General features: G+C 34.7%; 1 protein-coding gene across 22 annotated transcripts in view; it reads right to left on the minus strand.

Annotated features, from left to right (window-relative positions):
* Window positions 1–13,546, minus strand: part of SOX5 (SRY-box transcription factor 5) — a 1,013,293-nt gene that overhangs the window by 92,496 nt on the left and 907,251 nt on the right. For all 22 annotated transcript variants that reach the window (XM_045466143.1, XM_045466144.1, XM_045466148.1 and 19 more), the window contains one exon: window positions 12,361–12,446. In XM_045466143.1, the coding sequence (XP_045322099.1) occupies window positions 12,361–12,446 (86 nt within the window). The remainder of the gene's footprint in view (window positions 1–12,360; window positions 12,447–13,546) is intronic.

Below are 13,546 nucleotides of genomic sequence, written 5' to 3' on the forward strand. Positions count from 1 at the left end.
ATTGGGCAATCTAGTCCTGGTCTGACCTGCTCATCTATCTTCTCATTGCATGGAGCTACCTAATAGGAATAAATAAAACTTTCTTGCCTAATTGGATCTTCAGAGCTAGCTTGATTATTTTCAAGTGTCTAAAGCATTTCTTTTGAACGTCTCAGATCAATAATTGCCTCATTACCCTTGTCTCATGTTTTCCTTGACAGCATAAGAATAAACGTGTTCATAAATCAGAGAAGTCCACTTGTAAGGTGCAAAGGCTCCTTCTGGGGATTTCTGGGGCTACTGGTTACTTTCACTAGTACTTTTTTTGCTTCATTTTTTTCCTTCCTCCATTATATATAGGTAGGACAGCTAGAGGTAGGACAGTAATATGCATTTTACAAATAAGAAAACTTGAGTCATAACAGATTAAATGATTCAAGACCAGCCTCCTACATCACTTCAAAGGCAGGCGAGACTAGAACCCTTATTTGTTGAACAATTTGGGTCATTAGGGGGATAATGATGGTTAGATAAGCTACTTTGGCTGCCTTTACTATGCCCTAACTATTCTTATGCTCTAACTCTCCATGTTGTAAAACTCTCTTCATTGTAACAAACACTACAACTTTCCAGTAGCACATCCCTTCAAAAGGAAAAGCTCGTTCCTTTCCCAAATGATTGCCAATGCCATAAAAGCTCTAGTAACTCATGTGGAATGAAAACATTAGAGAGATAGATTCTATTTATTTTTAGGAAGAACTGAAACAGGTTTCTTGTAGTCTTACATGTACAAGAAAGATTATTTTAAAAACGTATTTTATTTTCGTAAAGACATTCTGCTTGCATCAAGTACTTGAATAAGATGGATTTGTACAATAACCATACTCCTTTGTACTGTAAGACATAATTGCTATATCCTAGACAATTACTTTCTGACTTAAATTACAAAATAATTTGTTAGGCTTTTTTCTGACAAGGGTAAGTACTTGAACCTAGGAGATAATAATGAGGATGACAGCAACTAATGATGGCTGACAGCTTATGCTATACTAAACATTTTCTATTCAGTATCTCATTTAAACCTTACACTAGCTTTGCCATGTAGGAAGAATATTAGCAAATCTCACATGTGAAGAAACTAAGACTAAGGTATTGAGTACCTTGACCACAGACACACAAACAAGGTGTCTCATAAAACAAAAGCCCATAATTCATTATATAGTATATAACATTTGCATATTATTTATTTGTTAGATTTATTTAAATAGTTAAAAATATTTAAATCAAGTTTGGGGAATACGTTTAACAGAAAGGAGGAAAAACAGCAAAAGCCTTTCAAGTCATGTAACTAGTTACTATGCCGCATACTACTAAATAGTTACAAAGCAAAGATTGAATCTATGACAGGATACTTTATGGTTTCATAATGTATTTGATGCTAGCCTGTGTCTAAGGTGACACTAAAACATCTAAGTTTAAAATTGCTCTGGAAATAAACCAGATAAAAGATGAATCAAATGAAGAAGGAATAAAAATGAAGACACATAGGGCCTAGCTTTTTTTTTTTATTGTTTGGTTAAGTGTCTTGGCATAACTTCTATGTTAATCAAATGTTTTAGGTGCATGGTTTATAATAACTTAAGATTCCTTTACAACCTAAGAGCTAATTTAGAGGGAAACTAGTCATATGAAAAATATTTTGAGCACGTACTTGAAGTGGCTGGAGTTGTAGGGCACAGTATAAATTTCCAATGGAAATCTTAAAGCAACTACCATAGATGGACAACATTTGCTATATAGTTCTGCCTCACTCCTAAAAGGAAGTGATTGCAATTTTCACTATCACTCTTACTTTTTTCCATTCTATGTTGAAGAAGTTTTAATAATGGGAAAAGGAAGAGACCGCTGTTATAATGTTCATGTTGGAGGCATTAATTATGCTGACCCAATGCTCATTGTAGCAAATCATCCAGGAGCATACTTTGAATCTATTCCTCCATTTCTTCCTGTCTACCTCCTTTATCCAAACAGTAGCTAGGTAAGAAAAGGAGTATGACATTAAAGTAAAGGTCAGGATTAAGAAATATGAAATTATTAAGGGTTCATTTCCCACCCTCCCCCCCTTTCTTTGCATGCCCTCAGTTTGGCAGGACAATATTGAGAAACTTCCACAGGAAACAGCAAATTTGAAATATATGGGACTGGCTTAAGTTTTTCATCTGAAGGAAGCAAATAGGGCTCTATTTTCAAGTCTCCTGAAGACATTTGCCAACCACACACAGCTCAATATTGTAATGTGATTTTTCTCCTTGGTTTCTCTCTCAGAACAGTTCTTTCATGACTACAAAATCTTATCTGCATGATTATATAATCATCTTTGAATACTATCTTTCTTCTGAGAAGCAAATAAAATATCAACAAGACTTGTGATATAAACAATCCCACTTTGAACCTTCTATGAACAAATAGATATGAAACAGCATGCTTCTCTGTTGTTTTGTTTTCTAAATTCCTTGATCCTTCAATAGCTTTTCACAAAAGAATTAATTCACAGAGCACAATCACTGAACTCAGCAAAATGAAAGCAATTCAGAAGGTTGTCATTGTTACTAGTATGCAAATCCTACCCATTGTTTTATTCATCCTTAATTTAATAGTCTAAAAGCAAAAACAGCCATTTTTCTCCCCCTTTTATATAAAAAAACTACTTAAAAATAATATATACGAATATATGAGTTTATTTTTAAGGATACCATGGTAAAATGGGAACAAGCTAGATTTATCTTTCAGTTGCTAGGATCCCAGGTGGTACACTTCTGCTAATAATTGGATTTAGCCAGGTCACCACTTAGAGTCCAAATGGCATCATCAATAAAATTATGTACGTGGACTAAAAGAATGGTTTTAAAATTTTGTTTTAGCAGCAGATTCTTTCATTCAAACAATCTTAGCCTGTATAACTAGATCTATAAAACATACAAAAGTGAATGTTATCATTTGGGGTTCTTGGAGCTGCCTGGATTCCTGTGAATAGTTTCAAATAATGGTTTTCAATGAATGGTCTCTGAGGTCCTTTCCATTTTGAATATACTTGATAGGAAAGGAGGTTTTATGACTTTCTTCAAGTTTTACTCCACTTTCACACTGCATTCATTCTTTTAAATTTCAGGCTTCTCGATAATCCATCAAGGATTCTTAATTGACTCATCTTTGCATTCCTTAACATGCTTAGCTGAAGAGCTTACAAAGAATAAATATTTTCTGAGTAAATAAAATTTTTAGGATACTATGGGGTTTATAAAAATAATTTGCTTCCACATTCAAGTTTGAAACCAAAGGAATTTTTTTCTTTAAAGAAAGTCATACAAAGTTTATAAATTTTTTCAGATTTATAAGAGAAATAGTTTAGTATCTATATATAGACAACAGAGGAGTAGAATAAGAGTAAATATTCTATCAATATACCTCAAAAAAGAGATATGACTTTTGAAGGGTGATACCAGAAAATCTTTTTTATATTATTTATCTAAAAATGCATATTACATTAAAGGCATCTATGTAAATAACTTATTTTAAATAGTATAAGGTATTTATTTAGAATAGCGTGGGCAGCTCATTGAGACAGTCCATTTGCATTACACCCATGGAAAAACAGGACTCAACAGGAGGCATTCTTTTTCTTTTTCTTTTTTAACTTTTTTAATGTTTATTTTTTTAGAGAAAGAGAGAGAGAGAGCATGAGTTAGGAAGGGGCAGAGAGAGAGGGAGACACAGAATCTGAAGCAAGCTCCAGGTTCTGAGCTGTCAGCACAGAAACTGACGCAGGGCTTGAACTCAAGAACCACAAGATCATGACCTGAGCCGAAGTCAGACGCTTAACCGACTGAGCCACCCAGGTGCCGCAGGCATTATTCTTATTTTATAGATATAAATATTGAGACAAAGAGTGAGTAATAGCAAAATACAGAACATTATGCTCCAAGTAACTTCTTATATTTTGGTGGGATAAGTAAACTCATTGCTTCCCATAGATTCTTGTGATGGGTCTTTAAAATTGTACCACACAGGGGAATATAAGTATTTCCTCATAAATAGGATGATATGCCTCAATTTTACTAACTTGCTTTACCTGCTGACCTGCAAAGTAAATGCACATAAGTCAAGTCTGCCAAATCCTAATTTGTGAGATTTCCTTTTAGCGATAGTTTTAGGGGTGCCTAGTTTTAGGGCTCAGTGGGTTAAACATCAGACTCTTGATTTAGGCTCAGCTCATGATCCCAGAGTCACAGGATTGAGCCCTGACAGTGTGGAGCCTGCTTGGGATTCTCTCTCCCCTTCTCTCTGTGTCCACCTCCCCTCAAAATAAATACACATTAAAAAAAAAGAAATAGTTTTATTTTCAGTGAATACCAGTTATTAAACAACTAATAATACCAAGCATTTACTATTACCTAGCACATAATATTTGATAAACTGTAATTAACACTTTTGTTGCTTTGCACACTTTATATATATTACTTCATTTAATCCTCACAAAAAGATATCATTTATGCCCACATTATACAGACAAAAAATTAAGGCATGGAGAAGTTAGGCAACTTGTCCAAAGTCACAGAGCTGGTGAATAACAGAATAATAGTTCTTTAAGGCATGGATGGCTGCAGGTACCACACTTTCAACCATTATGTCACAATGCCTCTCATTAGGCAACAGTGCCTTTTAAAATATTAATCCAAAGACAATGCCTTAATATAATAAAAATTTTTCCTTTAGTCTTTATGTTTCCTAATTATCCCCTGCTAAGAGACTAAATTTTTCTGCATATATTAACTACAAAGACTTCTGTCCTATGTTTACCAGTTGTAGGTAATGCAATTTACATGTTCCAGTTGCGCCATTTGAGACTTCACCATGGCAAAGAATGGATATTATTCAACAGTTTTCTGGTACCAACAAACCTCAGTATTTGCTCCTCTTAAGAGGCATCTGTCTTCATCAGGGTTCTTTAGGTTCAAGATTCTTATCGGTCCTATCAAGGCAATTATATGAAATAGTACTCCTAACGTTGAATTTGTCTTCATAAAAGTTTCCTTGAATAATTAAAGAATACTCATAATATAAGGTCAATTGACAATTAGGTTGAAGAATAAATTTCTTATATAAATACAATCTGTGAATCTGAAGAATGTTAGTTGCTCTTTCTTACATAGATATAGCCACGACTAGAAAATTGAGTAGTTTCTGTTTTTTCAATAAGATGAAAAAGCTGTACACTTTTTAAAATTTTAATACATTGATATTGTATTAAATTATCCAGTCCTAGGAATGGATAATTTACTGTTGGCCTTGAGCCTCACAATCCTTTTATGTATGGTAATTAGCCACAAAACATGTCAGAGTAACCTACGTATGTTTTGATTAAGAGAACACAGAATGCCATCAAGTAATGGGCATTGACTGACTTGTGACCAGAAAATCTGGCACTGACGATAGTTGTATTACTTTAGTGTAGGGCGATGATAGGACTCCAAATACAATGTAAATTTTAGCATTTATTTGATTGGCTATTATGATAAAAACGGGTACTATGGAAAAGCACACATGTACTGATGTTTCTGTTAGCATGTAATGACATACCATGAAGCTGCTGGAAACAAGAAAATACAGAAATAGCATGAAAAAGACACTGCTTGTACTGTCTCCATTGTCCAAATGTCAAAACAGCTCCCGGGAACCCTAGGGGTGGTAATAAGTATGAAAGTAGTTCCTACCAGGTTCTTCCTTAAAGGAGATTCTTGAACACTGCTGGGTTCTGACTCTAGCCCATATGGGCTTGGAAAAGTCAGAGAAAATGTTGGCTGCACTTTTTCAGGCCTATTTGCATATGTTCTTTAGTATGCAGGATGTCTCTATATAATTTAATTGTTGGGTTTTTTGCCTCTATTAATACATATGCAAATGACTCACACTTGCAGCTGTGCTGTATTAATCATATGTGTGCTTCTGTCTGTCTGCCCTGCAGGCTCAGGGTCGAAGGGAGACGCAAAGAGGGAATTCACTCTTCTAACCTGCAAGAAATCTCACTCATGCAGACAGAAGTCCAACAGAAAACAGCGCACTAGGGTTGCAACTGAAATGAGGAGCGGTAGAGCATTTTTCACCCTGTATGAACATGACAAGGACCTAAAAGTTACGCTGAATAGTACAGTGTGTAGGTAGGTAAAGAGAAAAACCATCCTTGTAAGCAATTCTTTCAATAAGAAGGTAAAATTCCTCACATCCAGACCTCTCCATATGGTTATTTCTCCCTTATTGATTTTCTGGATGTTTCTCTTGGTCAGATACATAAAGCCATGCTCAGTCACTTACAGTGCTGTGGGAAATATGAAGCATTTATCTGTGTCCTGTCATAATTATTGACCTCCTTCGGAGACTGGCAGGAGGTTGATAAAAAGATGAACTTCAGTTTTTTATCCATGTCTGCCTTGATGTTACTGTCTGTCACACAGAAGCTTAAGCCATTTCCACTAGGACTTGCATGTACCTTTGATAGCTATGAAAAAAGACTGATTTCCGTTGATATTTTGTATGTTTCATTCTCTAACATGATCACGTGACACCTCTCATTTTCTCAACCCCAGAGAATGCATGTTAGTGATGATACCAGTTACTGGAATGATAGCCCATGAGATTTCAATTATGGCAACTTGTAATTTTGAGGCTTTATTCCAAAAATACCATTATGAATTTAAAAAAATGATCGTACTGAATTCATTAAAAAGTTTCACTAATTCAGTAAAAAATCTTGAATGAATGCTACTTGCTTATTTTGAGTAAAATATGACAATCCAAGGATAATCTCAATGCTTTTTCCTTTGCTTATCACTATTAATCATTGATTGGAGTCAACATTTTTGGCTTCCTATAGGTAGAACAGGTGGCAACCATCTTTTGGCCAACACAAATAAGGTATTTATAAAGTGAGAAATAAATGGATAAATATTGCCTTCTAATTTCAAATCATAGAAGCCTAGCTAAAAAAATAGAAATAGTACACTACATTATAACTATTACTGTTAAAAAATTCATGATGTCCATTAAGTAAAATGCAAATTAATGACAATGAATATGAGGAATGAATGTCAGATGCACTGTTGCCATTATTTGGTTTTATTAATTAGAAATAGATGATTCGCTTAGCTGATTTTATCCAGTCCAAACATCCAAAAGATTCAAAGTGTAACTTTATTTGGCCTAAATAATTATCCTCGCTTTTTGAAACTGAAATGAAGCTATATTAGTTTTCTGCATACATGAACCACCCCCCCCCCCGAAAAGAGACAATATCAGGAAGATAAATACCAAAAGCATCATTGGCTCTTGAAAGAAAAATACAGGTAGTTTGAAGAGGAAGAGGAAAGAAAAAAAAAGAGAGAGAGAAAGAAAGGGAGGGAGAAACATAAAAGGGTAAACCCAGAATATGATAATGTTAATTAGATAGTTACTATTTTGATAATACACTCTTCAACTATCTGGAAATCACTTTCATTTTGTGTGGCAAGGTGCGCCATATTGAGTCAAAGTACCTCCAGCAGTTCATATTCTTATGTATGTCTGTACATACATTGACAAACCATACAAGAATAATCTAATGTTAAGTTGTTTGGTCTGTTTTTGTGTGTATAAATTCTAATTACTTTAAAGGAATAACATAAATTGCAGGAAATGCTAAAACACATTCTCTTTGTAGCAGACCATGGCTATGATGAGATAAAGGGAAGAAAGAGCAGGAGAGATAGAGTTAGGGATTTCTCATATACTGAGAATCTTCTAACAGGGGCTGAAAAATATAAAGTTCCCAGGTCTTTAAATTAATAACATTTGTTCCAGAAATTAATGACATACTGCCTTGTTATATTATTAAAATGATTATTACCCTTAACTCATGATAGCTTCTTTCATTTCGTAAATGTATATTGAGTACCAGCTATTTGCTAGGTATTAATCTGAGCACTTGAGATACATTATTGAACAACACTAACAAAAATAACAGTCCCTGCTCTGGTGAAGCTTACGGAGTATTTGGAACAGACAATAAATAAGGAACATAATACGTAAGTTATATAGGATGTTTGAAGATAACAAGTGCTATAGGAAAAAAAAAGAATAAGGGAAATAGAAGATGTTGTATATCTGGCAGGGTTATTTTGTGATTGAAACAGGTTAGTTAGGGTAGGTGTCTTAGAGAGATGACATTAGACCAGATTCTTGAATGAAGTGAGAGAATGAGCCTTCCAGGCAGAGGGAAGAGCATTTCAGGTAGAGGGACAGCTAATATAAAACTCTAAGGTGGAAGCTAGGAGCATGCCTTGGCATGTCAAGGGACAGCAAAGCCCTTAGTGTAGTTGGAGCAGATTGAATATGGTAGTATGGAGCAAAACTGTCATAAAAATATTTTTTTAAATACAAGTAAAGAAAATACTGTAGCGCTAACCATGGTGCTAGGCATGTAGTGTTCTCCTAAGGTTATTTCATGAAAAGGGAATAAGTTTTTTTTATTATAAAATTTCAATATATATCTTACTGAATTCAAACTACTAGTTTTTTTTTCTTCCATGAGCCAATGACACCTTTGGTGTTTGTAATTTGGCTATTGTCTTTTTTAAAGGATGAAAATTAATCTATATTGAAAACTAATCATTACTATTCAGCTTAATTCCAATAGCATAAAGCAGAGTAGCTCTTTGAGCAAGATAGATACCTAACTTATTATGATGTTAAGATTCATTTTTCACCCTTTCATATAATAGATACTGAGTTCATAAAATATTTCAAACACTTGGTTAATGTAAATGATGATGAGTCACTGTCTTCATAGATTTTGCCATCTGGTAGAAGCCAGAAAGTAGAATTTAAACTTTTTCTACAAGTGCTATGAGAGGGGAGATACAGTGTGCTCTTGAAGCACATAAAAGCTACATTAATCTAGACCTGGGGACAAGGAAATATTTCTTTAGAAAGTGATGTTCTATCTTGCAATCTGAGTGAAATAGGAGTTGGCTTGGTAAAGGTGTGGGGTAATGGGGTTCCAGGAAGAGGAAATACCACATGTAAAGATCCAGAGAACTTGAAAACAAGTGAGAGAAGGACATGATCAGATTTTCTAAAATCAGAAAAATTATTCTGATCGAGTAGAGAGAGCATTGGAGGGGGTAAGATGAAGACAGAAGACCAGTGCAGGAGCTATTGTGGTAAATTAGGCAACAAATGAGGGGAGCCTGACCAGAAGGGTAATAATAGGTAAGATGGGAAAAAAAATGGATGGATCCTTGCTGTATTTATTAGGTGGAATGCATAGACAATGAATGAACAGATGTAGAGGAAGAGGAGACAAGGATAACTCTCATGTTTCCAGATTGAGCAAAGATGGAGTGGAGCCATTTGCTAGGACCAGAGAATGAGCAGGTCTCGGGGCAAGAAAGAGAACTGGTAAGTTCCATTTGGTATTCAGCTTATACCGTCTGTAAACACCTATATATTTCCTCTTGACAGTCAAAAATAGTTGTCTATATGGATCTGAGGCTCAGGAAAGACTTTAAAGGCAGAAGAAACAGAATGATATCTCACTGTAAAATAAATAAATAAAATAGTCCCTTGGCACAACATGTTAATTACATAATCCAGATTAAGCCACTTTTTTCTCTATTAAAAATAAATACATCACAATGCTTAGACTATTTCAACTCTCCTAATGTATATAGTAAGGTGATTTTAAAATATAAGGTGTATTTTATTACATGGTTAGAACTTCATTATTTTATCCAGGAACATGAAATAATATTTAAGTAATAAAAAGTGGCTGCATTTAAAACATGTCCTCTTGCTCATCTTTTAAAATAACTGTACTCTTCTTCATTCTTTCTTTAAGGAAGATCCTGGATTTGTGGTTCTACTCTATGTCATCCAAGTATGAACAATGACAGGCAAAGATTGTTTCAAAAGAAAACACAAATGGTAGGCAAAGTCAATCATGAGTAGGAATACATTTATAAGGCCCTTCTTAGATCTAGATGTTCAAAATGAGAGGCTTGAATTAACATATATCTGTGTAAAGAGGGATGAAATTGACATGCAGTCTGAAATAGATAACTGCCCTTATGAATCGGGCTACTTCTTTCAGCAGTGTGATGCATAGAGAGTATTTGTAGAAGTGCCAATTCATCAGCATTTTTGTTATAATTTGGTTAGCAGGTTACTGAGTTAGCAAATGTCATGAGTTTGAAATGTGTTTGCATTTGAGTAGCATTTTTAAATCATGAGTAAAAAAATTGGCATGTGTGTTTATGTGTGTTTATTTTTTTAAATTTTACTCATTTATTTTTGAGAGAGGAAGAGAGAAGAGGGAGGGAAAGCACAAGTGGGGGAGGGGAAGAGAAAGGGAGATGAGAGAATCTCAAGCTGGCTCCACACTGTCAGTGCAGAGCCTGATGAGGGGCTCGAACTCATGAACAGCAAGATCCTGACCTGACCAAAAGTCGGATGCTTAACCAACGGAGCTACCCAGGTCCTCCTGTATGTGTTTTACTAGTAGCTAGTGGCTTACCACCAAAGAGTTTTGGATTATTAATTTTCCTGTTATACCACAGTATTGGTTTACTGAGATCCTAACTAAAACCCATATATGTTAATGGGTACAATGTCACTTATATAAAAAAGATCTTCATTCTACTTATAGATTAAATTACAGTGAATGCAAGAGCAAATACATTTGGTGTCTTTTCCTCGTTCTGAAAATGATTTTTTTAGATCTTGATATTTTAGGGGAATCTGATGTATTATAAGGATGGAAATAAAAGAATTTCAAATATTTTAATACCATCTCTGTAGGAAGAGAAGTTTGGATTGTTGCCTAACAAAGCTACTTTCTACTAGAATCCTACAGTGAAACATACTTGCCCCGGCTTCTTCTCACCATTAACCCAAGGGTGAAAGGAGACAAGAATGTCTAACTTACTTTTAAAATGGACATCAGAAATCTCCAAAACTCCTATTTCTGCATTCAAATATATTTCCAGATATGCTTCCCTCTTCCTTTAATTTCACTACTCTTTTTAAGTTTTACTGATTACAACCACTTTCCCATATTGTCATTATTTCCGGATGCCATTTCAAAGGATAACAAGTGTTATGCTACTTTTATTGTCTCCTTGGCTCTAACACTTCCCAAGATACTTCCAGCTCAAAGAAACACTTACTCACACTGTAGCTTTTTGTGGAAAAGGTAGATTAGGAATGACTGTTATTAACCTCTGTAGAACACAGTATGTCTCAGCTCCTCCTGTGTTCTTCCTGTGAGATTCGACTGATTTTTCAGAAACCCGTCAGGTCTTCTGACAATCCCCAGTGCTGGCCAGATATATTTGTCTCTTAATGCTACAATATAAAACTCTATTCTTCCTTGTAGGTTAAGATCATCTATCATGACAATGCATTTTTGTGCATACAAGTTAAGTTTATTAAGCACAACTGGTATATATCTGGGTTTACAGATATACTGTGTCTCTCAGGCAAAGGAAAATACACAATTCTCACAGGGGTGATTGATTCTATTATTAGATGGTTTGTTATCCTCATTAATTGCATAACTATGAAGTCCATAACAACAGAAGCTAGGAAAGATTTTGAGGGATGCGGATTCAAAGATTTAAATAGTTAATGAAAGATACCTTTAATTATTGATATTCTTTTCAACTCCAGAGACAAAATTTCTAAAATCACTTGAACATCTAGTAAAGTTATCACTGACATTCTTGAATATATGGGAATATGTATTCTTCAGGGCTAAAAAGGTCTTAATTGGGATGCCTGGATAAAGTTGTGCTCATTTAGGCGCTCGCTTATTTGGTTTATTTCTCTTTGCTTGCCCAACTGAGTTGGCATTAGCAGGAGAATAAAAAGACCTACAGAGTCAAAAATATTGGGTGTCTTGAACATTTTTTAAAATGTAATTTCTGTTAAGTTGCCTTGATTCATAAGTATCTGTGTGAATGTCTTTGACAGTTTTGTTCTTTTTATCTTGATGAGGACCAGTCTGTGATGAAACTATGTTACACAGTAATCAAAGCAAAACCTGAGACCGTTTTGTTAAATCATACCAGGCGATAAAAATGTATAATAAGCTCTCTTTAGTACAGAAAACAGGGCCACAAATTAAAAGAGTCAACCACTCAACTTTTGGTTGAGAATCAGTGCAAGGGAAGTCAAAAACAAAAAAAGAGTGAGACAAATATCACTACTCAGCCTTATTTTGCTTTAACAAGATAATAGCTGTTTTCCCTGTTTACTTAACCTTTGTCTCTTCTGCATTGTTTCCCGACTTACCTGCAGTTGGAGCGGGCCTAAGCCTGGTGCTGCTGCAGCGGCAGCTGCCATGGTAGTTGGGATCAGCTGAACAGGGTAAGGGTCACCTAAGTAAGAGAAGAATAGAGGTGTCAGCACCTTTTATCTACTCTCCACCTGCAAATTAAACTCCTGCATTCACTCTTTCCAAAAGCCTTCCTTTGTGTGCCTTGCTGGGGCCTAATGAAAAGCTCTATTGTGCAGCCTTTTACTAACACTCTTTTCACAATTCTGGCTGAGAGAGGAATGTGAATAAAAGGCACAAGCAATTAAGGCGGAAACCTCATCCTTTTTTCATGATGTATTTAGGAAAATGGGAGGAAAAAGTGTGCATTGATCAGAAGGCTGCACTTTATAACACACACACACACACACACACACATACACACACGCACAGACACACACACACACACACACACACACACACACACACACACCCCTAACAGTCTTGACATGAGCCTACTAACCCTCAGCAAATTTAAAATGTTACCATAAGAGGAACTTAACTAAATTTAATTCCATTTTAACAAACTCAACTCTAAAGATGTAAGCCAAATAGCTTACCTTTTGAATGCAATGTTATTGTCTTAATTCAAATAACCTCTTAAGTAGTGTCTTGTGGATGATTTGAGAATAAAGAAAACATTTTATGCATTGTTTTATATAAAATATTGGTATCCTTATTATCTCAGAGATAAATGTTTATAACATATATTATAAAGAAAACAGAATATAGATGGTCTCTCCCTGAAGGGTTTTTGTTTGTGGTGATATCTGAAAAACCAAAATCTTAGTAATTCAACATTAAAGTTTTAATACATGTGATCTATAAAGATACAGAGACACACACAAATATATATACATACAATCTAAAAGATTGGAGTATACATTTTTGATGCATTTTTTTTTTCCATTTGGTAAAGAAGTACAATAGACTTTCTGCTTAGAGCCCACTGACATGCTAACAGGCATGTACATTATTGGTATTTGAAATACAACCGTAGCAAAAAAATAAAAAAATAATAATTATAAGAACAATTTTTTAATATAGAAAAAATCTATTTTTAGTAATCTAATTTGTGAAAATAAAGTTAATACATCCATTCCAAAATATTTGTTGAGTATCTGCTACATATCAAGCACTGCTCTCAACACTAGAAATAGAGTT

The sequence above is a fragment of the Leopardus geoffroyi genome, chromosome B4, assembly GCF_018350155.1.
Source record: "Leopardus geoffroyi isolate Oge1 chromosome B4, O.geoffroyi_Oge1_pat1.0, whole genome shotgun sequence".
Classification (NCBI taxonomy): Eukaryota; Metazoa; Chordata; class Mammalia; order Carnivora; family Felidae; genus Leopardus; species Leopardus geoffroyi.